General features: G+C 47.9%; 1 protein-coding gene across 1 annotated transcript in view; it reads left to right on the top strand.

The window, feature by feature from the left end:
- LOC119580978 overlaps positions 1-27,879 on the top strand; it is a 213,292-nt gene that overhangs the window by 31,136 nt on the left and 154,277 nt on the right. The window contains 1 exon segment of the mRNA XM_037929227.1: positions 14,467-15,184. Within this exon segment, the coding sequence (XP_037785155.1) occupies positions 14,979-15,184 (206 nt within the window). The 5' untranslated portion in view covers positions 14,467-14,978.

Consider the following 27,879-nt stretch of genomic DNA (forward strand, 5'->3'; position numbering starts at 1 on the left):
AAGAGAGGGGAGGAGAGAGAGAGAGAAGAGAGAGAGAGAGGGGGGGAAGAGGGAGAAGATGGGGGGGGGGGATAGCCGACGGCAGAAGACAACAGTAAACAGGAGGAGGGGGGGTTTTGGGGGGAGAGAAGGGGGGTAAAAAATTTAAAGAAGACTGACAAAAACTGAAGAGACATAAGAGGGAATAAAAGTTGGCGTACAAAATGGGTTTTATTGTTACTATCGGTCTGATTTTCTCCAGAATGGTAGAAGTCCTGTAAATACAGACATCATGACCACACTAATACCAAGAAACGTGATCTAGTTAGAAGAAAGGGTCGATTAGGCGTTTTATCGGCTCCTAATCCCATTTCCTGGCTTCCCGCTGTGCAAATAGTCCCTGCTTTTGGAAGCCACATGATATGGCTGGGGGTTAACACCATCATTAGCGTCACTCTCACCTCGCGTTTCACTCCTGCCGCAAGAGGAAACCCAGGGGGTGCTCGCCTAATATCAAGGGATCGGCGCCCTTGCAGCACTCATTGTTGTAACTTTCATCCGGTCCGACGTGCAGGTCTTGTGATATCTAGGCGCTCAGATTTAGTATTCCATTCCCGAGCGAGGCGTTCGTACCAATACGGCCGATACGGGAGAAGCAGACAAGAACTTCGGCCAGGATTATTGTAATGTCACGTTTGCATTATCGAATTTAAGGCCGGGGCGAAAGGGGGGGGTTTGCTGGGTTTTTTTTTTATTATCTTATTTTTTTATTTTATTATTATTATTATTATTAATTTGATATTATTATTATTATTATTATTATTATTATTATTATTATTATTATTATTATTATTATTATTATTATTATAAATAGTAGTAGCAGCAATATTATTATTATTGGCTTCGGAAGGAAATTTACAGATTACATACGCGATCTATTCATATAATCTTGGAATTTGTTTATGAACAGTTGGCTGAACACGCGCCAAGCTGCAGCTGCTGTTCGTGGGATCTTAATTGTTTCTTTAAAAATCTGAATTTGGAATGAAAAAGGACAGTTATATATATATAACTGTTCTTACATGTGATAATTTTCTATCACGTATGTTTTTTAAAATTCCAGCATAAAAACCTGTTTCATTCAAAATTCAGGGTTTTATGGAAATAATTAAGATTCTTGGAACAGCAGAGGCATGAATCATCCGCAAAAACTCTACGGTTACACACCCATGTTTCACTATTAAATACCGAATTTCTATTGAATCAAGGCTCAGGGGTAATTTTCTGCGATTCACAGAGTGCTCTCCAGGCTCTGAACACTAGACAAAGGTGCAGGAAATATTGCTATTGACATCAGGATAAACGGGTATCGTGCAAAAGAACGAGGCCGTAATATACGTTTTGTGTGGATTCCATCGCATGTTGGAATCCCTAGGCATGATCATGCTGCTCGCCTAGCAAAGTCAGCATGTAACAAGCAGAGTGTCTATATAGATCTTGGGGTACCTCTTTCTAGGATTTTATTCATCATTAAAGATTCCTTCAAAGGGGACTTGACTGAGTTGAATAATTCTCACGAACTGAAAGCTGTAGCATAAACTACTATGACCGGTTTACGCAAGATTCATTCATCTATGGTTTATATAAAACAAGAACAAGACAGTATAATAATGTGACCGCAAGAATCAGGCTTGGATACAGATTGTATTGGCAGATCAGTACAGTTTGTAATGTCGAAGAAACTAAGTGTAAACTGTGTATTGATGAATATAAGCGAGCACTTGTACATTATATATCAGAGTGCCATGTGTTATAGCCTTTCAGACCACCTAGCATGAGGTACGGAGAACTATGTAACCATTTCATATACTGGTGTCTTAGAAATAACTTTGTTGTATCTTAATTTGGGAAAAATTATACACATGACCGCATATCAAATGTAGCAATGCCTTTCCACGCATGTGCAGTTAGCCAGGATGGTAAATAAAGGACTAAACTAAATTTCATAACAGTGAACAGTGGTTACTAGATGATTTGAAAAATTATCGTCATCAAACTACAAAAATTTTAATTTATTATATGGGCTTTTAGGGGCCATATATAAACCATCTAATTTGTCCACGTGCGCACAGTTAGCCATAGTGGGAAATAAATTTCTAAACCCAAGCCAAAACATTTTCTTCAGGAAATTACAGCTCTGTGTTATCCTTTAAAACAGTAGCGTAAAACCTTTTAAAACCCGGGGACAGAGCAAGGAAAAAGTGTATTAACACAGACTGCGAACTGAGATTTCTGCTGGATGTCCGATCGCGCCGCTCTTTTACTCACTTTTCAGTCTTCTTAAAATAGGATCCCTTTATGTGCGCCGGGATTAAAGGAGCCTTCATGTTGACCCCACCTTCGCACGCCACAACCTCTCTGGTCCACGTGTGCTGAACGACTCACAAATTGCCATAGTTTTACTGGCGAATCCTGGTGAATTTTCGGGTGAGGGAGAATCTGCCCCGGCGTTTTTTTTTTCGTATTTCTGCTGGGCAATGATTGAAAAAGTTTTAAATTTTTAAGGCTTTTTGGGTGAAGTGACGTGGTCATACATGCATAATAAGAGCGCTCTGTATGCAAATATTCCTTTTATTATTCGACGCTGTGACTGATGTAGAATTCTTTACAATGTTGAATTCTGTGTGAATTTTCAAATCCGAGCGAGGCTGGCATTTGCATAATACAAAATTGCTGATGTCGGGCCGCTGTAGCAGTCGACTACGCTGTTTTGTTGGTGCGGACCGTGGGGTACTGACGTCCATGCTATTTGTTGATGCCCCACGGCGAGAGGAGCGGACTGCGTTGCTTCGCGATTCCAGCTCTACTGCTGATTGATTTCCCTATCTCGCCGCGACGCTTCTCTCTGTGTGTGCAGCTCTCACATTTACTGAGCACATAGGCATAAGAAATATTACGGAACTAGGGACATGGATTTATACTTACTAACGGGAAGTGCTATCTCTGACCACAAAAGAGGTTGAATTATATTTCACACCTCCGTTACCGCCACTTGGCACCGCCAGTGTCTCTCGGCGCCTCCTCCTTGGCACCATCTCGTGGACAGGCCTCTGCTTGTTCTCTTCCTCCTTAAGGGTGGGGTGGGGGGTGGCTTTTGGGAGACAGGCAAATAGTATGGGCGCCGTAGGCATGGCGATGCAGAGGACTTAGACGAGAGGCCGTGGGAAGTAAACGGTAGGAAACTAACTGAAAATATTCCTGAAGGAAGGTGCAAGATGTTCTGAAGACGCGACTGTTTAAGAGTGACGAGTGACAAGTGTCTCCGGTGCACCCCCCCCCTCCCCCATACGCTGTGTGTGGGTTGTATGCCGCTGTCAAGCTAGTATTGATTTATATCATCGGATTTCATTATCAGTAACATAGGGAGTGTTCGCGGTAGGCTTGGGAGATGCTGCGGGGAAGGCAGTGGGAATGCCTGATCCAGGCGGCCGGACGGGAGGGCCGAGGGCTGGCGCTGGTGGGCTGGGGATTTGCCTTTGGAAATTGGGGGCGCGTAGGTGCATACATATGCATTTATTAGCATGGACAGCAAAAAATTGTCCATAGCTTTAAAGTAGTAAAACGGTGAGGTGGTTTTTTATATGTAGATGAAAGAGAGCGTGTAGCACTATATCTAATAATCTGTTCATTGTTTCTATAATTTTATGTGACAGTACGGCTTTTGATATATTTGAGGTATTGCAAATGTTGACATGATTGACACACGTCTTAATAATTGAAAATTGAAATTGTAATATTTCAAGTAGATTTTATTTTAGTCTGACAACTATAAATAAGTTGAGCTGTAAATCCTTTGGTCGTATAATGAAGTAACCTCGATACAAAAACTAATTGACGGCATATTTTATTTTAGAGGCAGTGAAAGCGAGTGAGTAATCTATTATGGGAGAACTTTGTCTTATTATGTTAAAAAATAAGAGGGAAAAGAGGAAACCGCCATCTTGAGAGAGAGAGAGAGAGAGAGAGAGAGAGAGAGAGAGAGAGAGAAGAAGAGAGTTGGGAGGAGAAAGAAGTTGGGAGAAGAAGAGAGATTTTGGGGAGAGAGAAGAAAAGGGAAAGAGAAGAGGGGGGAAAGAGAGAAGAGAGAGGAGGAAAGAGAGAGGGGAAAGGGTTTTAGAGAGGAGAGGATTGGGGAGAGGAAAGGGGAAAATTGGAGAGGGAGAGAGTTGGGGAGAGAGAGGTGGAGAGAAAAGAAAAAAGAAGAGAGAAGAGGAGAGAAGAGAGAGGAGAGAGTTTTTTTGGAGAGGGGAGAGAGAGTTGGGAAGGAAGAAAATTTTGGGAGAGAGAAAAGAGTTGGGAGAGGAGAGAGGGGGTTTGGAGAGGGGAGGAGAGTTTTTGGGAGAGAGAGAGAAGAGAGAGAGAGAAAAGGGGAAAAAGAGAAGAGAGAGAGGGGAGAGAGGGGAGAGAGAGAGAGATTTGGGGGAGAAAGAAAGGTTGGTAGGAAGAGATTGGGAGAGAGAAGAGATTTGGGAAAGGAGAGAAGTTGGGAGAGAGAAAGAAAAGAAGAAAAAAGGGGAAGAAAAGCGAGAGAGAAGAGGAGAGAGAGAGAAGGAGAGAGGAGAGAGAGGAGGAGAGAGGGGGAGAAAAAGAAAGAAAGAAAGAAAGAAAGAAAGAAAGAAAGAGAGTGAGTGAGTGAAAGAGAGGGAGAGGCGAGGCAAGGCGAGGAGAGAGGAGAGAGAGAAGAAAGAGATGAGAGAGAGAGAGACAGGTGGAGGAGGGGTGTGGCCATACATCATGTCGTTATTATTTTTGCGAGATGTGCTCCTTTTATGTTGTTTTTCTCAACCCCGGTTTTGGAGATAAACATGCTAGAGGAAGCAAACATGTGGCGTGAAATGCGAGGACATAAACTTTTCTGGAGCAGGTGGGAGAGAGTAAACATTTCCGAGCTTGGCCTGGGGAGCTTCCTCGGCCGCGCCCTCGAGCTCACCTGTCATGCTGAGGAGTCGCCAGGGGCGGTGCGGCGGGGGCTGCGTCCTCTGTCAAGGAGCTCTCGAGACGTCTTCCTGGTATTGGAGTGCCTTGCGTCGAGTTGACGGGGTCGCAGGACTACGCGCAGCCAGGACTGGGCTTTATGGTGAATATTATTCGCAGACCGATTAGCGAGAGAGGGATTAGCTTTTGCAAAGACGTTTCTTCCTTGATTGGTGTCTTGACAGTGTGCACGTACTTATGCTGTAATATTGTTGGTGAGGATTCAGTTCATGATTATGAGGGATATGTTGATAAATTTTGAAAATATGCTGTGGTTGCGTGATACTTTATATTCAGATACTACAAAATAATAGCCTACTTCAAAATGGCCGAAGCACTCTATGATTTATATGGAATGAGGGTTCCGTTCCCCCGAGGATGTCAAGAAATTGGCCGGTCCTCTCGCTATCACCGCATAAATTTTAATATACATACATCTTGTCTCTTTTGGATGGCCCTGCGCGAAGCACTTAACGGCCTCGTATTTGACACCTGGCCGGAATTACGTCCCGCCGGCGGCCCCGCCATGATGGGTGCCGGGCTAATGGGCGGCCGACAAGCAGGGCGCGGAAGGCTTTTATGAGCTGGAGTCGAGAGTAAGGTGGAAAGAAGTTCGGCGGGAAATAAGGAGGCTAAAAGGCCACTGACAACGCAAGGGCGAAGAAGAGCCACGCGTTTGCAGGAGCGCTAGTAGATGCAGGTTCCCGTTCAAAATCCTGCAAAGGATAAGGGATGATGCTCTCTCTCTCTCTCTTTCTCTCTCCCCCTCCCCTCCCCCCCTCCTTCTCTCCTTCCCCTCCCCCTCCCCCCTTCCTCTATCTCTAACTCCCCCCCCCCCTCTCTCTCTCTCTCTCTCTCTCTCTTCTCTCTCTCTCTCTCTCTCTCTCTCTCACTTTTGATCCCTCCTCTCTCTACAACTCACTTCCACCATGCATTCTCCTTGGCCCGTTGCTGCTCTTTTTGTCCTTCGCCCCGATTCACTTCGAGCCCCTGTTCACCAGCTGGCCTTCCTCGGCTTCATTTCAATCGTTTGGGGAAAATGTGCTGAATGAGCGGCCTTTGTGTGCATCCGGGGCTTCCCCTCCGTGCGGTGTTGCGTCTCGGTTTTGCTTTCTTCGCAGTCGAGATCATAACGACATTCAGTAGGCGTCTAAGGTGACGTTCTTTTTTTAGTACACATACGCCGATATTTGTGTGTGTATGTGTGTGTGTGTGTGTGTGTGTGTGTGTGTGTGTGTGTGTGTGTATGTATTTGTGTGTGTGTGTGTGTGTGTGTGTGTGTGTGTGTGTGTGTGTGTGTGTGTGTGTGTGTCTGTGTGTATGTATGTATGTATGTATGTATGTATGTGTATGTGTATGCGTGTGTGAGAAAAGAAAAGTGAGAAAGAGGGAGACTGGTCAGCCGTTGATTAAACATATTACTATAGAAGCATGGAGGAATGAACTAAGAAAACACACAAAGTACAAAAGGAAATATATATTAGAGGGGGTAGAGGGGGCAAAAACATACGAATGACATGGTTGTTATATTTCTGCTGTTGTGTCGCAACTGATAGATATCTTCATTAAAATAAATAGCTGTAATGTCTCAGGGTTTAAGTGCCTTGGGGACACTTGTTTAGGTTAATGCATGATTTTGGGCCTCGAAATGTATTTTACAGACACGCCCTGTCATGAGCATACGAACACACACACACACACACACACACACGCACACACCCTGCGTGCGCGCACGCCTACTTACTTTTCAGAAAAAAAATAGAATTAAAGTGTGCGCTAATAGAAATAAATATTTTGTACTTCAGTGCTCCTTTGGCTGGTCTTTGAGGATCGTCCCCCTGTCGGTCCGAAAACCTTCCTCTGTGTCACCCAAATATATTTCCTCTCGCCCCCCCCCCCCCGTGCGCCCTTCCTAACCGCCATTTTAAAATCCCCCCCTAAAAACCCCCCCCCCTCTTTCCACCCCATTGTATCCCGTCTGACAACCGCGAGTCCTCTCTCTGTCGCCTGCGCTTCAGCACGGCTTATCACGCCGCCCTGGCAATGCTATTTTAAGTTCCACACTCCAGATGCAGTTTCCTTTACGATAGCTTTCCTTGGCTGGTTTACCGATGCATGTAATTGGCTCCATAACATTTTGTTTGTGCAAGTACAAAGTGTAACATATTTCTTTTTGTGTGCAAATCCTAGTAACTTAAAAGGAAATATCGGTAAATTGGTATTAGATATAACATAATAAAGATGAGCAAGAGCACAGGAGATAAATCGTGGGAGAAGAAGGAGCATGTTAGCGTATGGATTGAGGCTGTCTCGACCTGGCTAGGTCCGTCTACCTCGTTAAGGGGAAATATTTTTAGAGGGTAAACTTGTAAAGTGGTTCAGGGCCCGCCTATTTTTTTTCTTTTCTCTCTTTTTTTTTTTTCCCTTTAAACTCTCTTCCCCCTCTCTCTCTCTCTCTCTCTCTCTCTCTCTCTCTCTCTCTCCCTCCCCCCTCTCCCTCTTCTCTCCCTCACCCCCCTCCCTCCCTCTTCTCCTCCCCCTCCCCTCTTTCTCCCTCCCTCATCCCTTCCTCCCTCCCTCCCTCCCTCTCTCTCTCCTTTCCCTCCCTCCCCCTTTCCCCTCTCCCTTTCCCCCTTCCCCCTTTCTCTCTCCTCCCTCTCTACCTCCCTCTCCCTCCCTCCTCCCCCCTCCCCTCCCTCTCTCCCCTCCCTCTCTCTCTCTCTCTCCCCTCTTTTCTCCCCCTCCCCCTCCTCCGCTCTTCTCCTCTCTCTCCCCCCTCTCTCTTCTCTCTCCTCTCTCTCTCTCCCCCTCTCTCTCTCCCCTCCTCCCTCTTTTCCTTCTCTCCCCTCTCTCTCTCCCTCTCTCTCCTCTCTCTCTTTCTCCCCTCTCCTCCCTCTCCCCCTCCCCTCCCTCTCTCCCTTCCCTCCCTCTCTTTCTCCCTTCTCCCCTCCCCCCTCTCTCTCTCTCATACTCTCTCATCCTTCTCTCACCCCCAAAATCTCTCTTCCCCCTTCTCCCTCCTCTTTATCTTCACTCTCTCCTTCCCTCCCCTCTTTCCCCCACTCTCTCATCCTCCCTTTCTCACTCACCTCACTCCTCACTCACTCCTCCTCCTCCTCCCTACTCTCCTCCTCACTTTTCCCCCTACACTCCTCCTCACTCTCCTCCTCTCACTCACTCATCTACCTCCTCCCCTCTCCTCCTCCTTGGCCCCCTTTCTCTCATCTCCACCCCGCCAACTCCCTGCAACTTACTCACTCCACTCCCTCACGCCACCTCCTCCTCAACCCCTGCCATGAAACCCCCCACTCACATCCTCTCTCCTCACTCCCTCCACTCCATCATTTTCCTCCTTCACTCACTCCCCCTCCTCCTCGCCCACTCCTCCCTCCTTTACTCCTCCTCCCCTTTCCAACCCCCCTCTCACTCCTCACTTCCCCCTCTCCTCACTGGCCACTCCCTCCTCCGACTCCTCTTTTCCCCCCCCATTCTCCCACCCTCCTCTTCTCACCCTCCACTCTCTCTCCTCCCTCACTCCCTCCCCTCCTCCTCCCCTCCACACCCCCTCCTTCCCCCTCCTCCCCACCCCCCCTCCCCCCCCCACCCCCCCCTTCCCCCCTCTCTCCTCTCTCTCTCCCTCCCTCTATCTCCTCCCCCCCCTCTCCTCCTCTCTCTCTCTCTCTCCTCTCTCTCTCTCTCTCTCTCTCGCTCTCTCGCTCACTTACTCCCTCTCACTCACTCACTCACTCATTCACTCACTCACTCACTCACTCACTCACTCACTCACTTACACACACACACACACACAACACACACACACACACACACACACACACACAGGACTTTGGGCCGCCTGTATAGATGACTTTCGATCTCAGTCTCTCTTTGATAGAGCAAATGGACTTCCATTGTAAGGTTTAGGAGCAAAGTGACTTTGATATGTCGTTTCCGGTTCATGACTCGACCAAGGGGAACCTTGCACTCGTAGCTCAGGTGCACAGGACCTCGTTTCTCCCGACCCCCTTCTCATTTCGGTGCTTCATCTATTCCTTCTTTTTCTCCGCTTCCTCCTCCTCCTCCTCCTCCTCTCCCTCTACTTCCTCCTCCTCCACCGCCTCCTCCTCCTCCTCCTCCTCCCTCCTCCTCCTCCTCCTTCTTCCCCCTCCTCCTCCTTCCTCCCTTCCTCCCTCCTTCCTCCTCCTTCCTCCCTCCTTCCTCCTCCTCTCTCCTCCTCCTCCTCCTCCTCTCCTCCTCCTCCTCCTCCTCCTCCTCCTCCTTCTCCTCCTCCTTCTCCCTCTTCCTCTCCCTTTTTCCAACGTTTATCCTCCCTTACCCCGCCCCGTCTTTTTTCCTTCGTGGTCCTCTTCCCGCTGTTTCTTGCATCCTGCGTGAAAATATATCTTGTGTATTCATCGTTGTGCCTTTTACTCCCCGGTCCTTGGCGTCTGTTACACGAGTCCTTTTAAAGATTCTTCCGTTACTAGAATTTCATTCCGACTTTTACTTCACTTCGACTTTTACTTACTTTGCCAATTTCTTCGAAAGAGAAAGGGATAAAACGAGAAAGAAAAATGATAAACGCGATACTGAAGGTGAAAATGGAAGTAAAATAGAAGGATAAATTGAAGAAAGGTAAGAAGGAGAGAAGTAGCCGATCAAGGAAGATCAAGGGAAGGAGGTTGGCCAAGAGGTGGGGGGACTTTGGTGAAATCAGTTTCTTGAATTCCATAGAGATAGAATTGTAAAACACGTTTCAGCTCTAAATACTATGCTTGAACTTTCTCGCAAACATTACCGTATGTTGGAAGTTGTAGCGTGTATCATTTGTGAGTTTTATGAGCCCAAGGCCAGGTAGCGAAATCGAGAACTGATCTGTTGTGAAATCCAGTTTTGCAGAGGATGATTGCAACACTGAAGCTCTGTTCGGCTGATAACAGTGTCGCGAGAAAGTTGACATGACTTTCTCCCACAAGTTATTATCTGTTGCTTTGGAAATTGTAAGTTTCCCCTTTTGGCTTTTAGGATACAGCGTTTTTGTCACACCTGCTTCTCAGTGCTTCACCGCACCGTCTTGCTTTCGCTCTTTGCCAAGCACTCCCCAGCGCTTTACTCATTTCCGGCGTTCCACTTCCTCGTCGCTTACCTTGGCCACAAAGAGGGGCCCTTTTCCTCGCCCTTTGTCACCCGCTCATATCCTTCATAGCACGAGCACGTCACTTGTGCCATATCTGTTTCGCCTTGACTGCCCTCGGCTTGGTCACCCTCTCCACGCCCTACAACTTTAACCCTCACTGCCCTCTGTTTCCTCTGTCCACCCTTTCATTCTTCCCACTCACAACCCTCTGTTCCCTCACTCTCTAGCCTCCCTTGCCCTCTGCGCCCGCAGTCCCCACTGGCGGTGCATCACATCCTCTGTTCCCCCCGCCCGCCCTCGCTCCCTCCCGCCCTCCCCCCTCCCCCTCCCCCTCCCTCCGCTGACGCACAAGGTGGCACTGTCCACCAAGTCCTGCATTAGTGGCTCTGCCTCGTGTTGGGAGTGATAGTATCAGTATCCGACCCTCACTGAATGCTTGATTAATGTTGTCGAGCTCCTCGTCCGGCCGTGCTCATTTTGTTGCTTATCTTGTTGACAGGGCGGCAAAAGTGTTGAAATAGAAGTTCGTGTGTGTATATTTTTGTGTACAAAAGCTTGTGTGCAGATGTATGTATGTGTATGTTTGTGTATTTCTTTGTTCTTTCTCTGCCTGTTGCTTACACGTCATCCTTTTTGTCTTTCCGTCCTCCCTTTTGTTGGCTCTCCCGAGCTTTCAACTTTTCATTCTCTACGATCCCGCCTCGTCTTTCGCTGCCTCGTCGCCTCCTTCTAGCCTTGCCTCCTCCGCCGTCAGCGCTGGCGTAGCATAATCATATTGCTGATCCTAAAGTTTCTATAATGCCGTGAAAGGATCCATACATAATGAACCTGCGTGTAGCCTTCAGGCGTCAAAGTGTATCACATTCTTCCTTTGTGTGCGTCCGAGTATGTATGTATGTATGTATGTATGTATATATATATATATATATATATATATATATATATATATATATATATATATACATACATGCATACATACATACATACATACATACATACATACATACATACATACATACATACATACATACATACATACATACATACATACATACGTGTGTGTGTGTGTGTGTGTGTGTGTGTGTGTGTGTGTGTGTGTGTGTGTGTGTGTGTGTGTGTGTGTCTGTGTCTGTGTCTGTGTGGGTGGGTGGTAGGGTGCGTGTGCGCATGTGAGTGCGCGCGCATGTGTCCGTGTATATATTTTATGTGTGTATGAAGTCTGTTTGTGATGCACAAACCTTCAATATCCGCCCTCACTCTTCATTTACGACGTAATCAGCCTTTTAGTTTCATATTCACCTCTGCAATAAAGATCAAATTCACACCGTAGAGCCTATAAAACTTGTCTTATTGATACTCGACATGCAAGCCATCTCCGCTGATCCAGCAGCCGTTCGTCAAGAAGAGCATTGTGGCAGCCGGGCCCGGGGGCGGGGGCTGTGTCGGGCGCAAGTTCACGGCCTTTTTGTGTTTTGTTCCAAGTTTAGGAATCCAAATACACTTAACACTGGCCCTGGCAAGTGTAACTGAGGGGAGCCTTTCCAAAACAACACGATGGTTCTGTTTTGAGGCACTTGGGCCGTTAGCGAGTGTTTTATTTTGAAAAGAAAAAAACAAAAAGCTGAAAAGAGGATCCGGAAGAATGCACCTCGCGCAGTGGGACGAGGGTGAATGGACCAGGAATAATGTGACGAGGGAGGCCATTCATCTGACACGGATCCCGGTAAACTAAGTTACTCCGATACTGAGTTCTCTGCCGTACAAAGTACCGGTGCAAGGGCGGCGCTCCCCCCTTCCCTCAGTTTCCACTACCGCCACCTCAGTCCCCTGTTACGTACTTTCTAACGAACCGGAATTAACGAAATCGTGCGTGAAATGAATAATATCCTTCCGCGCGGACTCATTCCATCCACAGGCCTCCACAGGACCGTGCCGCTGCTCCGTGTCGAGGAAGCCAGCGATGGCCATGGCACAGGAGCGTGTCTGGCCTGTGTTTAGCATTCACTTTGTGTTATGTCTACTTTAATGTCGATAAATCACCAGGAATATTGCCGTTCAACTCGATAAAAAAACGGAGTGTGGGATTGGTTAACTTCGTGCATTTTAACTCCCGTGTCGCTTTTTGGGCGTTTGAATGTGAAATTATAGAAGGGTATAAGGAGGGCGAGCAGAGTGAGCGGATCAACTGGATCGGAAAAGGGGGAAAGGGAGAGGTTGAGGTGTGCGGGAAATGGGGATGAGGAATTTGTTCGTTAAATAAAACAAACTTGAACGGGAATAAACACTTTGAATTAAGTCGTTACTGACATTATCCAGGATACTTTGCAGTAGAGTCTTAGATGAAAAACGTTGTTCTTTGTTGTTTTCGCTGTTTGTTACAATAAAAGATTAACAAGATCACACAGAACACCGGTGTTGTCGATGTCTGCAATGCATCGCTTAGTGAGAGTTCTGTTTCAAATTGAAATTCTAGTTTAGAATATTATGATAATCACGTAATTTCAATTTGGAACGGACCAGATTTGGTGTTAATTAATTCCTAAATATGACAAGTTTTCCACGCCGATTCACTCTAGAATATAACAGCTTTAACAAATGTTCAGCTTGAGCGACCTAAGGCAAGCGTGTTAAACCTACCGCCTGGTGTAAGTTTTTCTTATACCAGTTTCCTTGGCGTGAGAAAAAGAACTGCCAACAAGGCGAGGGAAATGATAAATAAATACATATGTTTGAATATTCTTTGAAATTGAATTTAGTTCATTATGAAGGTGACTCCTGAACTTTAAATTATTTTCTGCTACGTTTTCCGAGATGGTGCCTGCTGGGGCGGAGAGAGAGGGAAACTTTTCATGGAAATACCATGCCCCCATCGGCTTAATGCAAGGAAGCCTCTCCTTTTCTTTCCTGTCGTCCTTCTCTCTCCTCGAGTGCTCACGTGCCTGCCGCGGCGCACGAGGCGAGCTCTCCAGATTCTAATAGGACTAGAAAAGCATCTACTAGCATCTGATAGGACCAGAGAGGCATCCACTAGCACTTGTAAGGACTATAGATATCCACTGGCATCTAAATAGGACCAGAGAGGCATCCACTAGCACTTGTAAGGACTATAGATATCCACTGGCATCTAATAGGACCAGAGAGGCATCCACTAGCATTTAAAAGGACTAGGGAGGCACCCACTAGCATCTAATGGGACTAGAGAGGCATCCACTAGCACTTAATAGGACTGAGCAGGCACCCACTAGAGAAACTAGAAAAACATCCACTAGCAACTAATAAGACTAGAGAAGCCATTGTCACCTAATAGGCATTCTGTGTTGGAGGTTCTCGCGAAGACTGCCCACGTGGCTCCCACACCCAATGCGTCTTCCGCCACGCCCAATTTCTCCATAGATAACACCCACGCCCACTCTCTTCGGACTTCCCAGACCACGCCCACGGTGTAAACTTCTCTCCTGCCACACTCATTAACTCCAAAGTCTGTATGCCACGCACTACCACTTTTCAGGTTACTCTGTGTGTGTGTGTGGTGTGTGTGTGTGTGTGTGGTGTGTGGGTGCGTGCGTGCGTGCGTGCGTGTGCGTGTGTGCGCGCGCTCGTGTAGATGTATACAGTATATAAATGTATATACATTCATATAATATTCAGCGAAATTATTATGATGAATTCGTTGCCGGTAACTCACATTTTTTAGATGACTTAGCAGACAGTTTATTTAAGAAATGCTTATGGAGGGAAAACAAAAAGATGGGGCACACTAACGTTATGAGTAAATTGGTGGAAGGGAATTGAGCAGACTTTCATTTTAAGATTGGATGGGGAGGGCATCCAGCGTCACGGGCGTCAGCAGGGCGCGGTGCCTCGTAGCATACAGAGTGTCACAAAACCGGCGAGATGCGTCAGCGCGGCCGCCGTCGTGGTGGCGTGCCCTTGCTCTCGTGGTGCGTTTTCCCGGGACGCGTCTTGGGTATCGCTAAACTGTCATTATATGATGAGAATGAGAAAGACTTTTGTCTTCATTGTGAAGAGATAGTACTGGTTAGTGTTTATTATAACCTTTGACGCTATGCTTGTTCCTGGAGCTAACCTTTCTTATCATTGGAAAGCGTTGTTAACGTGTCCTCTATACACAAAAGCTAGCAAGTCAGTCATAAAGCAGAGCACCTCCAACCATGCAAACATTGACAGGCCATTCCCGAAGGCGCCTTAGACCCGGTGGCTGCGCGATGGCCGAATCAACACCTCGCCGAACGTGGGCTGGAGGGCGGAGAGTCGGTGTAGTGTGAGTGCTAAGGGATTTTCTTCTTTCTCTCCCGAAGGTACAACAGCTTCCGCCACCACGCGAGGCACTGTTTCCCTGTATAAGGCGCCCTAGTAAGACAGAATAATGCTACTGGCTCTTTCCGTTCACTAACATTCATCCATCGTCAACTTTTCGGTGAAGGTTTTCGGGAGAATTGTGAAAGGCCAAGAGTCACGAAAGAGCTTTGGGACTACCTCCTTTTTCCTTGGATGTTCTGATTTCACACTCATCGCGCGCTGGTGATTTTTTTCATTATTTCATTTTAGATGAGTCGTTCTGAAAAAAATAAATCAAGGAAAAAATAATAGCTTTAATGGCACTAAAACTACGATGGCTGAGTCCGAGCGGCCAGTGGAAACAAACATTGTAGATTGGATGTGGAGGTAAATTCACAGACTGAAACAGTACACGAAAAGCGAGATCGCGGAGGTGAAGCGTGCATGGTTGCAAGGGGTCCGAGCAGTCAGCCCTGCTCCTGTGGACCTGCTGGACACGTGCCTGCTGAAGATGGGTATTACGTAATAGAAGATGGGAAATAAACATTCGAATGCGAAATGCCAGTGCCCCAAAAATGCTAAAAAGCACAAGCAACACCATGATTCCCGCAACCACAGCTCACACTGTGGCGACAAACACCACAGCAAGCCAAGCATTCTTTACAGTCAACAGGACAAGCAGCACCAGCAGCCCAGACTTCACAATCCGTACCACACAAACGTGGTCCACTGCAGAGGGTGAGCGCTGGACACAAACTTTTCTACTCCTTGCAGCCATAAGCAAAGTTTAGACGTTTTTCTTTTTAAAGTGTCCTCCAAAGATGCAGATTTTTTTACGTGTTTCGTTGTTATTGTTTTTCTTATTTGTATTAGCATTGCCTTCTGTGTTTTTTTCCCATCAAATGGGGGGGGGTTGTCCCTTTAAAAAAAAAAAAAAAAAAAAAAAAAAAAAAAAAACCCTTTTCTGTTATTTTACGTTTTTTTTCCACCATTTTTGGTTTCCACCCCTTTCCCCCTTCCCCCCCCCTCCTTCCTTTTTCTTTCCCCCGCCCCCCCCCCCCCCCTTCCCCCCCCCTCCTCCTCCCCCCTTCCCCCCCCCCCCCCTTCCTCCTCACCCCCCCCGCCCCCACCCCTCCCCCCTCCCCCCCCCCCCCCTCTCCTCCTTCCCCCCCCCCCCACCTTCCCCCTTTTTTCCCCCACCTCCTCTTCCTTCCTCACGTCCTTCCCCCCCCCCCTTTTTTTCCCCCCTTCCCCTCTTTTTTTTACCCCCCTTTTCCCCCTTTTTGTTTTTCCCCCCCCCCCCCCCCCCCTTTTCCCCTTTCCCCCCCCCCCCCCCCCTTTTGTCTTTCTTCTTTCTGTTCTCCCTTTACTTTTTTGCTTTTCTTTCCTCCCCTTTTTCTGTTGCAACCTTTTGGCCCCTTCCCCCCTTAAAAGGGGCTTTTCTTTTTAAAAAAAAAAAAAAAAAAAAAATAAAAGAGAGGGGGAAAAACGGGAAAAGAGGGGGGGGGATGAGAGAGAGGGGGGGAAAATGAGAGATAGAGGGGGGGAATGAGAGATAGAGGGGGGAAATGAGAGAGAGGGGGGGATGAGAGAGAGGAGGGGGGGAAAGAGAGAGAGAGAAGAGAGGAAAGAGGAGAAAAGGAAGAGAGAAAGAGAGAGAGGAGAGAGAGAGGGGGGGGGGGGGAGAGAGAAGAGAGAGAGAGAGAGAGGAGAGAGGAAGAGAGAGGGGAGAAGAGAGGGGGGGAAGAGAGAGAGAAAGGGGAGGAAGAGAGAGAGAGGGAAAGAGAGGAGAGAGAGAGGGAAAGGAGAGAGAGAGAGGGAAAGGAGAGAGAGAGAGGAGGAGAGAGAGAGAGAGAGGAGAGAGAGAGAGAAAAAGAGAGAGAGGGAGAGGAAAGAGAGAGAGAGAGGGGGAGAGAAGAGAGGAGGAGAGGGGGGAAGAGGGGGAAAAAGGGAGAGGGAGAGAGAGAGAGGGGGAGAGGGGAGAGGAGAGAGAGAGAAAAAGGGGGGGAGAGAGGAGAGAGAAGGCAAAAGAGGGGGAAGAGGAAAAGAGAGGAGGGGGGGGGGGGGAAAAGAGAGAGGGAAAAAAGGAGAAAGGGGAGAGAGAGAGGGGAAAAAGAGAGAGAAGAAAGGAGAGAGAGAGGGGGAAAGAGAAGGAGAGAGAGAGGGGAAAAAGAGAGGAGAGAGGGAAAAGAGAGGAGAGAGGGGAAAGAGAGAAGAGGGGGGGAAAGGGGGGAAAGGGGGGGGAAGAGAGAGGAGGGGGGAAAAGAGAGAGAGAGGAGAGGGAAAGAGAGGAGGAGAGAGAGGAGGGGGGAGAGGAAGGAGAGAGAGAGAGGGAGGGGGGGGGGAAAAGAGAGAAGAGAAAGGGGGGGGGAAGAGAAGGGGAGAGAGGGGGGGGGAAAAAAGAGAGAGAGAGAGGGGGGGAAAGGGGAGAGAGAGAGGGGGAGAGAGAGAGAGAGAGAGAGAGAGAGAGAGGAGGGGGGGAAGAGAGAGAAGGGGGAGAGAGAGAGAGAGAGAGAGAAGGGGAAGGGGGAGGGGGGGAGAAGAGGAGGGGGGAGGGAGGAGGGAGGGGGGGGGAGGGAGGGAGGGGGGGGGGAAGAGAGAGAAGGGGGGGAAGAGAGAGAAAAAGGGGGGGAAGAGAGAGAGAAAAAAAAGGGGGGGAGAAAAAGAGGGGAGAAGAGAGAGAGAGAGAGAGGGAGAGAGAGAGAGAGAGAAGGAGAAAGAGAGCGAGAGGGGGAAAAAAGGGGGAGGGGGGAAGAGAGAGGGGAGAGAGGGGGGAAGGAAGGGGGAAGAAGGGGGGGGGAAAAAGGGGAAGAAGAGAGAGGAGAGAGGAAGAGGGGGAAAAAAAAGGGAGAGGGGGGGAAAGAGAGAGGAGAGGGGAAAGAGAAAGAAGGGGGGGGAGGGGGGAGAGGGGGAGAGGGGGGGAAAAAAAAAAAGGGAAAAAAGGGGAGAGAGGGGGAGAGAGAAGAGGGGGGAAGGGGAAAGAAGAGGGAAGAAGGGAGAGAGGGGGGGAGAGAGGGGAAAGGAGAGAAGAGGAAAAGAGAGAGGGGGGAAAAAAAGAGAGAAGGGTGGGGGGGGGGAGAGGGGGAGGGGGGAGAGAGAGAGAGGGGGGGGAAAAAAGAAAAAAGAACGGGGGGGGGAGAAGGGGGGGGGGGGGGGGAGAGGAAAAAAAGGGGAAAAAGAGAAGAGGAGGGGGAAAAAAGAGGGGAAAAAAAAGGGGGGGGAAAAGAGAGAGAGGGAAAGAGAGAGGAAAAGGGGGGAAAGGGGAGAGAGGAAGGGGGAGAGAGGGGAGAAGGGGGGGGAGAGGGGGGGGGGAAAGGGGGAAGGGGGGGGAGAGGAGGGGGGAAGAAGAGAGAAAGAGGGGGGGGGGAAAGAGAGAAAAAGGGGGGCGGGGGAAGAGAGAGAGGGGGGGGGAAGAGAGGGAGGGGGGAAAAGAGAGAGAGAGAGAGAGAGAGAGGGAGGAGGAGGAGAGGAGAGAGAAGGAGAGAGAGAGAGAGAGAGAGGAGAGAAAAGGGAAAGAGAGAGAGGGGGGAAGAAGGAGAGAGAGGAGGGGGGAAGAGAGAGAGACAAAGGGAGAGAGAGAGAGGGGAAGAGGAGAGAGAGAGAGGAAAGAAGAGAAGGGAAAAGGGAGAGAGAGAGAGGGGGGGGAAAGAGAGAGAGAGAGGGGGAAAAAGGGGAGAGAGAGAGGGGAAAGGGAAGAAAAAAAAAAAGAGAGAGGGGAAAGAGAGAAGAGAGGGGGAAAAAGAGAGAGAGAGAGATGGAGAGAGGGAAGAGGGGAGAGAGAGAGAGGAGAGGGAGAGAAGAGAGGAGAGGGGGAGGAGATTCCCCCCATGCATTCATTATCCACGGCTACATCTTTTCCTCGGCGGCCGAGCTGCAATCAGGCCAGAAGCGTCCAGCCCGGGAATACTGATGTGTAACACGAGGCACCTGAAGGCCAGCTCTCCGTAGTAATATTGAGCGTCGGTGCAAGGTAAAGGGTGCCGGGCGGGTCCCACCGGCGACCTGTCCTAAGTAAAGGTGTAATCACAGAAGTGCGGCCAGATTCGTGTTGTGCGGTTATTGGCCGCCACAGACCCGCTTTCTTCTCTAGCACCTTCTTCATTTAATTTTACGGTTATACTCATCCCGACTATCCCCAAAAGACCCGGGGTTGGCGGAGGATTTAAAATTTCTTCTTTTTTTTTATAATGTTCTTTTTTGGCGATTAAAGTTAAAAAAGCTTGCTTTTTAGTTTGTACGATTCCCTTTAATGGTTTGGGGTTTTTTGGGTTATAAGAAGTCGATTGGGGTTTGGGTGTGAATGGGAAATTTTTTTTTTGGGCCCCCCCCCCCCCCAAACCCCCCCCCAAAACCCGTTTTTTACTTTAAGGGCATGTTTAATCTGAGCTCATTTTTTCGGAAACTTAAAAAACAGCCCCCATTTTTGATGTGGCCGTCCCTTTGAGGGTTTTTTCCTGGGGGAGCCTCGCCCTGTTGGGAAAACGCTTGCGAACCCCCCCGGCCGGGGAGGGGGGGCGGGGGGGGGGGGTTTTAAGGTCTTTTTTTTTAACTTTGTCATGACTGTGAACAAACTCTTCGTGTCATTTGCAGCCCTTCATCTCCTTCGAGCCATTTCTGGTAATTAATTCACTTCGCCTACGCCACGATGAGGTTTTATTGCATTTCTTATGACATCTCTTATTTGGAATGCTTTGTTGAGCTACAACCTCATTTTCCCCTTGGAACACCACGCCCATCTCCCACGCGTCTGCCACCGAGCCTTATGTTGCAGGCGGTCTTCCTTTTATGTGATAGCGGATGCCTTCACCTCGGCTCCCCTTCGCAGTGTCGACCCTTACCCTTGCGGTTTATCCTTTCGCTTTCCTCATAATTAACAGAATTCATTTCACAGGAAGCTCCGTGAATGGTTGTGAGCACACAGCTATGTGCAGCTAATTGTATTTCAGCGTCCTTATTTGTGAGATATTGGAATAAATTTCAAGACATAGTACCAAATAAATGGAAGACTTGCAGTTGTGAACATGCATATTGCAAGTAAACTAACAAACAACAAGAGTATTCAGCGTAGACGTCGGCTAAGGCAAAAATTTGAAGAGCTAAAAACTTCGCGTGTTTATCCTGTAACGTTAAGGAGTAAGCGGATTATTGGTACGTTGGGAGTATTATTTTTTGGCGAAAATGGTATATAAAAAGGGAAACAGAAAATTTTCATTTCTAAAAATGGTTCCACCTAGAGCCATCACGTTTTTTTTTCATTCACAGAGTAGCACCGTCTTTCCTTTTCCTTTATATCACGTTCTTTCTGGAAGTAAGTACGCGTCCCGCCGTAGCCATCGTGCGCCGCCCTGGGCAACCGGCATTACCCGAAGTGAGCGTGCAGTCAGCCTAGGCCTACTCTATTATCTCGGTCGCGTTGGATCTCACGCGTGAGTGATTTCTAAAGCATCCACGAGGATCCTCCAATTTGTATAATGACGGCAGAATCACCGACGTCGCAGAAATCCGTCGAGATTTCCGTTTCGGATGCACACATCTAAATATCGACGCTAGGCCATCCATCGTTAGCATATATAAAATTTTATGCGAACCTGCGGGTAATGGGAGACCACTGTTGCCATGCGAGGGTCATCTCTGTCTCCGGGGTGGCAACGCCCATCCGTGACTCGAAGTGAAATGCGTCACAGTGTGTCCGTAGACTTCTGTTGAAGAGTCAGTGAATTTACATCTTGCACTAATGCACCGTAGTATATATATATATATATATATATATATATATATATAATTAATATATATTATATATATATATATATATAAAATATATATGTGGTGTGTTGTGTGGGTGTGTGTGTGTGTGTGTGTGTGTGTGTGTGTGTGTGTGTGTGTGTGTGTGTGTGTGTGTGTATATAATTTTGCAAGGGTAATATTGTTTACTGAAAATGGAATTATTTCATCATACGGTTGTCTTTTAGCTATTCCGAGAGAATAGTGTTTCGAGTCATTGTTGAACTGTATGATGGTCGAAGGGTTTGCCGTGCCGTGTGTCAATACTCAATCAGCGCAGCACACAATGGGTGTTACTGCCATGAGAGTAATTCATTTTATATTGCTTGCTTTGTTTTGTGTTTACATTTGGGGAAATCTTGGAATTGCAAGATTGTACATTTTCCGTTTGTCAGCACACACTTTGCTGACGTTTTTAAACAGCTTTCGTTTGCCCTTCCCTTTGCTTTAATATTGACATCTTTTCTCCATTTTCTACCTATTTTCTCGTATAAATTCAATTATTTTATCTTTTCTTCTGTCTCCCTCTCATTCTTTTACTCTTTATATTTCAGCTCCTTATATTTTCTCGATGTTGTAAGTCCATTATCCCGATAAGTTATTTCTTGTAACATTCTACAACGTCGGGATGGTCACGCAGGCACCTTCTTTTGCCAGCCTCCCCCTCTGCCTTCACCCCTCCCCTCCTCCTCCTCCTCTCCTCTTCCCGCATACCGGTGCCCTTGGCTTCCTCTGCTCCTCACGCATGTTCTTCGGTAATGTTTAGTCATTATCACCGTATTTGATCACTCGTTCCAGATGCTTCCTGGTGGTATCTGGAGCGATCCTGATTACCCTGATCGCTGCTGCCTCGCTAATGGCCAATTGTCCCACATATGATTGCCGGAGAGTTTCCTCTTTCCCCGAGGGGTGTTTGCGAAGCAGGTCTCCCCTACACTTGGGTCTGGCAGGGATCCCCGACACCCACCGCCCTACGTCCCTAGACTGAGGTGGATCCTGGCATCACGCTCGGGAGAGATAAATATTACTGTCTGGTTGGGGATTTACATGATCCCCTAAGAAAAGTTGTTCGTTTTATTAAGGCGCTTCCTACACGACGGGGGCGACAGGGGGTGGGGTTGAAATTCATTAATTTCTGATTTCGGTGAAGTAGTAGATTTTGAGGTTGTATTGTACATTAGTGTATTTATAAAACATTGTATGTAATGATATATGCATGATATAGTAGCAGCCATGGGAACCTCACCAGGCGGACATGTGATATCCGGTTGAGAAGCTCACTTAGTCAAGACTAATGAGATTAAACGTCTGTAAATTAGATTTCCTTGGCACACTGGTCGCCACGGGACCCACGACGCACACGCTCGCTCCTTACGCTGAAAAGGTTTACTACATGAGAAATGATACTAGATATTTTAAGATATACAAGGGGCGCAATAACGCGTACAGTCTCTGCCCCACTCTCTCTCTATTACTATCTATTTTTCTATCTATCTATCTATATATCTATCACACACGCACTCGCACTCGCACTCACACTCCACACTCTACAGTGAACACACAAGCTTCCGAGTGTAGACGACGGCTACCCCACGGCGTTGCACACGATTGCAAATCACAGGAATCTGGAGTCGTAAACACACAGGTGAGGCGCATGCAACGTTAATTATGGCACAAGGGGAGGCGGTTCGTTGCACAATGCTTTGTGACCTGCCATTGTCCGCCACAGGTTATTATGGCCTCAGGCAGCGTATATTGTTATTGAAGGTTATTTTCTTCAGATAATTGGATGTATAGAGGATGTTGTGCAGGAAGGAGGTCCGTTGTCCTGGTCGGATTTATGCCGTCGAAGCGTCTGTTAATCTTATTTCGATCCGGTCGCCTGCGCATATTTTTCTCTCCGGAGAAGTTAATGGCAGTAAAATTCCCTCTGTCAAGGCGAGCAGCAAAAATATCCTAGTTGACCCTTCATGCACGCGTGTTCCTTTTAGATCATGGTCTGCTTAAGTTATTTATGACTCGAGCACCATGATTTTGTGCCCGCCAAATGAATTATGTTTTGTACGCACACATGGATTGCGTGTCACAGGCATTGGGTTTATGGTATTCATGATCTACTACGTTCATGTTTAATTACTGTGCATTATATATATATATATATATATATTATATATATATATATCTATAATATCTATATATAGTATATTAATAAAATGTGTGTGTGTGTGTGTGTGTGTGTGTGTGTGTGTGTGTGTGTGTGTGTGTGTGTGTGTGTGTGTGTGTGTGTGTGTGTGCGCGTGTGCGCGGGCGTGCGTGCGTGCATGCGTGCTTGTGTATTTTAATTTCCAAAGGAGAAGGTTTTAAAAGAATCCTGACGACTCTCATGTCACTGCTTTTGTATCTCCTTTCTTTTCTTTTCTTTTTTTAACGCCATATCCCGCACATATAACGCGTGCGCATTTCTAACTCTGTCGCGTTTTTAGTTCTTGAATCCCCTCTTCTTTTTGCCTCCTTTGGTCTTCCGTTTCTGCCGCCCATTTCTATTTCTCGGCCCCTACTTCCCCAAGACGTGTCGGAACGCATTCTTCAACCCCCCTCCCGTCATTGATCTCTAAGTTCGCGTTGAGGTTAATACTCCATTAGCTGGCTCTGCTATTCTCATCCCTCACTTTTCATGCTTTCCTCGCGCCATGAGGAAGCCGAATGGTATGAAAATTGCAAGGCAGATGGCGTGTATTTTGCGTGATTCGGTCACGTTATCCGGTTCGTAGAGGAAAGTCAATGCCTGTTTATTTTGTGTGTGAATTTCTTCCGATTTATTTCTGGAGTTTTGCGTGTTCTGTTATTATGCTTATTTCTTTGGTGCATCTTGTTTCCTCGCCGTGTTCCAAGGCCAGTATTTCATTGGTATGATAAGGTCATCTTTACTTACCAAATATATGCTTGAAATGCCGGTCTTGCATTTCTCTCGTGCGATGGCCTTATTTTGGATAAATCGTTTCCATGGTATGGCATTGGAATTTGAAGATGTTTAATGATATTCCAGAAGGAGATAAATGCAAGGAACACGATGCACTTAGGATCCTAACAAGTTAGGGGAGAATTTGCATAACTCTGTTATAGGAGTTTAGGCTTAACTGTGGGGTGAATTATGTGAAATATATCTTTCCGCATAGTTTCTGGTGTTTTATAAGTTACTGCGTGTTCTCTGCTGGTCGGTTTGAATCACGCACAGTCATTTATGCCAGTGTATGTTTTATATACGCATTTGCATTTGTTCGCGAGCGCTGTACTAATAAAATATGTATACGTATCGCCGTCAGTTCATGCCAACGGGCATTCCGCAGCACAACTCCGGGACTGTTCGACAGTACGCATAGCCAGCGGGAAAATGATTATGATGATCCTTTCACACAGATCTGACGATGCATTAAATGCCAGGTCGTGAGAGAGGACGGGACGCTGGCGCAGCGGGCGGCCCGGGGAGGCGGTCTCGCGGTAAGCGTGGGCGGGGGTTCGAGTCGAGGTCGCTCTCTCTTGCACCCATTTCACGGCGCATATTTTATCACAGGGGCCGCTCTGATTGGCTACTTGATCTGGTGTGAGGATTGGCTGTTAATTGAATGGAGCGTAATCATGCTGGGGATCGAGAGCCGTGGATTCGAGGTTGTGAACGAGGAAACGACAAAAAAGTTACGTAGAGAGTGGTAGCTATCAGATCAATGAATGAGAGAGCGTGGCCTGTTGAGATACAGGCCGGGCAAGGTACTCCACGCTGTCCGGCCTTGTTCTTTTCTGTGCTTCTTTGTTTTATTCGTGTTACCATTGTTATTTTAATATGTCTGTGATGGTTCTGTGCCGCAAGTACAAGGGCTAAGCTAAAGCGAAGAGCAGAGCGGAGAACGGTGGGAGTCTTGGAGGACAACGCAGATTCCATGACGACAGCTGAAAGCGGTTTTGAGGTGACTGATGTTTATTTCGCTCCTTGATCGATCTGGACAGCTTCCAGGGTGATGTTGGTGGATCATGTGCCTGAGGCAGCTGGGTGCAGAGAAGGGCAGCTGGTTCATTTCTGAACTTAAGGGACGTGATGGTTGAATAAAGAGAGGTATATATGTGAGTGTGTATTCATGTTGAGTTTAGCATTAATGCAGTCTTGTTCGCCCCAAATGATGCTTGAAACGTTTCCTTCTTACATTCCCGAAATAAGACAAGGGGAAAATAAAGTTAAGAGAGTGCCACGCAGTAGAAGCAGAAAAAAAGCTCTCGGGAAATGTTTAGATTTCCTAGTGCTAGTTCTATGGATGATATATTTACCTCCGTTTATAGATTATTCTTATTATTTTTAGCTTTGTGAACATATTTGCATAGCTATCTATAAATCATATCTAGTTTGCTCCACCTGACATGACAGATGATCAGAGAAATATAGCAGCAAGACGAGGGTCCACTGATTCATTGGCAAGCTATCAGATCTCCAGTCGACCAAAACCGACCCAGACGGCCTCGACGCTGAAGGGGCTGTCGCGGGCGCGCGTCGCTTTGTTTTGGTCGAATCTCCCAACTCGGAGCCTTATATTTCCAGCACTAAGTTCCGTCAGACGCAGCCTCGTTCGTAAACTTCATTTCCGAGATCCCGGGATACCATTGGTCCCTTGTTTTGTTCTGATGGGGATTCTGATGAGATGTGCTTTGTCTTCCTGATGGGCCGGGCAGGACGAGGAGACGGAGATTTCTGACATGTAGTAATTAATATGGTTCTCTTCCGAGAACGGACCACAGCCCGGGAAGGACCGGAAGCGAAGGGACTCTTGTTCCAGAAGAACGGGGTTGTTTTGCTGGTATCCGTTTGTAGTGCCTGTAGCAATGTCTGCAATAATAAGCGAAAAACGATTTTAATGGGGCAAGTAAATTACAGTGTGCAAAAACGAAGAGATGAAATGATGCGGCTGCCTTGCTCTCCTTGCTTTCTCTGTCTCCTCTCTCACGCAACCCCCCACCCCCCTCTCTCTCTCTCTCTCTCTCTCTCTCTCTCTCTCTCTCTCTCTCCTCTCTCTCTCTCGTCTCTCTCTCTCTCCTCTCCCCCCCTCCCTCCCTCCCTCCCTCCCTCCCTCTCTCTCTCTCCCTTCCTCCCTCCCTCTCATCCCTCCCTCCCTCTCTCTCTCTCTCTCACTCTCTCTCTCTCTCTCTCTCTCTCTCGTCTCTCTCTCTCTCTCTCTCTCTCTCTCATCTCCCTCCCTCCCTCCCTCCCTCCTATCCCTCCCTCCCTAGCCCTCCCTGCCCTCCCTCTCTCTCACTCTCGTCTCTCTCTCTCTCTCTCCTCCTCCCTCCCTCCCTCCCCCCTCCCTCCCTCCCCTCCTCTCTCTCCTTCCTCCCTCCCTCTCTCCCCATCCCCTCCCTACCGTCCTCCCTCCCTCCTCCCTCCCCTCTCTCTCTCTCTCTCTCTCTCTTCTCTCTCTCTCATCTCTCTCTCCTCTCTCTCTCTCTCACTCTCTTCGTCTTCCCTCCTCTCTCTCCCTCCCTCCCTCGTCCTCTCTCTCTCTCTCGTCTCTCAATCTCTCCTCTCGTCCTCTCTCTCTCCTCTCTCCTCTCGCTCTCTCTCTCTCTCTCTCTCTCTCTCTCCCTCCCTCTCGTCTTCCCTCTCTCCCCTGCCCTCCCTCCCCCTCCCTCCCTCTCCCTCTCCCCTCTGCCCCTCTCTCTCTCTCCGCCCCCTCCTCTCTCTATCTATTTATCTATCCATCTGTCTGTCTATCTATATCTCTATCTCTCTCCCTCTCCCTCCTCTCTCCCTCCCTTTCCTCCCTCCCGTCCCTCCCTCCCTCCCTCCCTCCCTCCTCTCTTTCCCTCTCCTTTCTCCCTCTCTTTCCCTCTCCCTTTTCCTCTCGCCTCTCCACTCTTCCCTCTCCCTCTCCCTCTCCCATCGTCCTCTCTCTCTCCTCCTCTCTCTCTTCTCTCTCTCTCTCAATCTCTCTCGCTCTCTCTTCTCGTCATTCCTCTCTCCTCTCTCTCTCTCTCTTTATCTCTCTCTCTCTCCCCCCCCTCTTCCATCCCTCCCTCTCTTCTCTTCTCTTCTCTTCTCTTCTCTTCTCTCTCTCTCTTTTGCACTTTCTCTCTTTCTTTCTTTCTTTTTCTCTTCCTCTTCTCTTCTCTTCTCTTCTCTTCCCCCTACTCTTCTCTTCTCTCTCTCTCCTCCCTCCTCTCCCTCTCCCCTCTCTCCCTCGTCCCTCCTCGTCCCTCTCTCCCCTCTCCAGCTCTCTCCCTCTCCCTCTCCTCCTCTCTCTCTCTCTCTTTCTCTCTCTCTCTCTTCTCTCTGGCTCCTCATCTCTTCGCTCTCTCTCTCTCTCTCTCTCTCTCTCGTCGTCTCTCGTTTCCTCTCTCTCTCGTCTCTCTCTCTCTCCTCTCTCTCTCTCTCTCTCTCTCTCCTCTCCCGCTCCCTCTCCCTCTCCCTCCCCCTCCCCTCTCTCCCTTTCCCTTTTCCTTTCCTTTTCCCTTTCCCTTCCCCTCCTTCGTCCTTCCCCAAAACGTTTTCTCTCGCCCCCTCCCCGCTTCCTTAGCCCTCACTTCCACTCTCTCTTCTCTCTCTTCATGCTTTAATCCTTCCCCTCTCTCCGTCTTAACTCCCCCCCTCCATTCCTCCCTCTTCGCCCAACCCACTTTTCTCATGACAATGATTTTACTACTGACTGTTACTGGCAGTAATGGTAGGGAAGCGGTATCGGAGTACCTTAAAGGGATGGTGTGGATGCTTGGCAATAGAGGCGTCATTGGGCGTTGGGCGGCAGAGCGCAGTGGAGAAATGTGGGCAGATATGGAGAGGTGGAGGTAAATAGGGAGAGATATGGGATAGATGGTGGAGAAGTGTGGGCATATTGGATCGGTGTAACACAGTAGGAGATATATGGATAGATATGAAGAAATGGAGGAAGTGGTGGAGAGAATGGTTAGGTGGGAAGACGAAGATAGAGATGGTCAAATGAAGAGATGTGGGAAGTGGAGAGAGGCGGTCAGAACGGAGAGGTTGTGAAGGAAGCTTGCGAAGTCGTGCGCCGGGGAAGGAGAGCGAAGGACTTAATCGGCGTAGCTGGTAGGATGTCCCAGGGGAGGTTGCCGAAGGAAAATTAGGTGCAACGGTTCGTTTTGTAGGCTGTGTCGGCAGTCGGCGGTTGCTATGCGGTGTTGTCATGGACACGTTGGATTCCAGGCTGTGGAAATGGGGAGGTAATTTGTGTATGTTTTATGTTTTTGTTTTGTTTGGGAGCGACAGCGCGATTTTCCCCTTTCCCTCTTTTTCAACGCGAAAAAAGGAATGCTTAATGGAGAGCAGAATATCATGTCAAAAAAGTTCCCAAAAATTATTCATTCTTTAGCAACGGATGTAATTACCTGTGTAATTACTCTGAGCCGGAAGATGTACAGTACTGTAAATAGATCGGGAGAATAGTGGCTGACACACATTATACATACATATATATATATATATATATATATATATATTAATATATATATATTATATATATATATGTGTTGTGTGTGTGTGTGTGTTGTGTTTGTGTGTGTGTGTATAGTTGTGTGTGTGTGTGTTGTGTGTGGTTTGTGTGTGTGTGTGTGTCTGTCTGTCTGTCACCTTGTCTGTCGGTCCTGTCTGTCTCTCT

This window comes from Penaeus monodon, chromosome 14, assembly GCF_015228065.2.
Source record: "Penaeus monodon isolate SGIC_2016 chromosome 14, NSTDA_Pmon_1, whole genome shotgun sequence".
Classification (NCBI taxonomy): Eukaryota; Metazoa; Arthropoda; class Malacostraca; order Decapoda; family Penaeidae; genus Penaeus; species Penaeus monodon.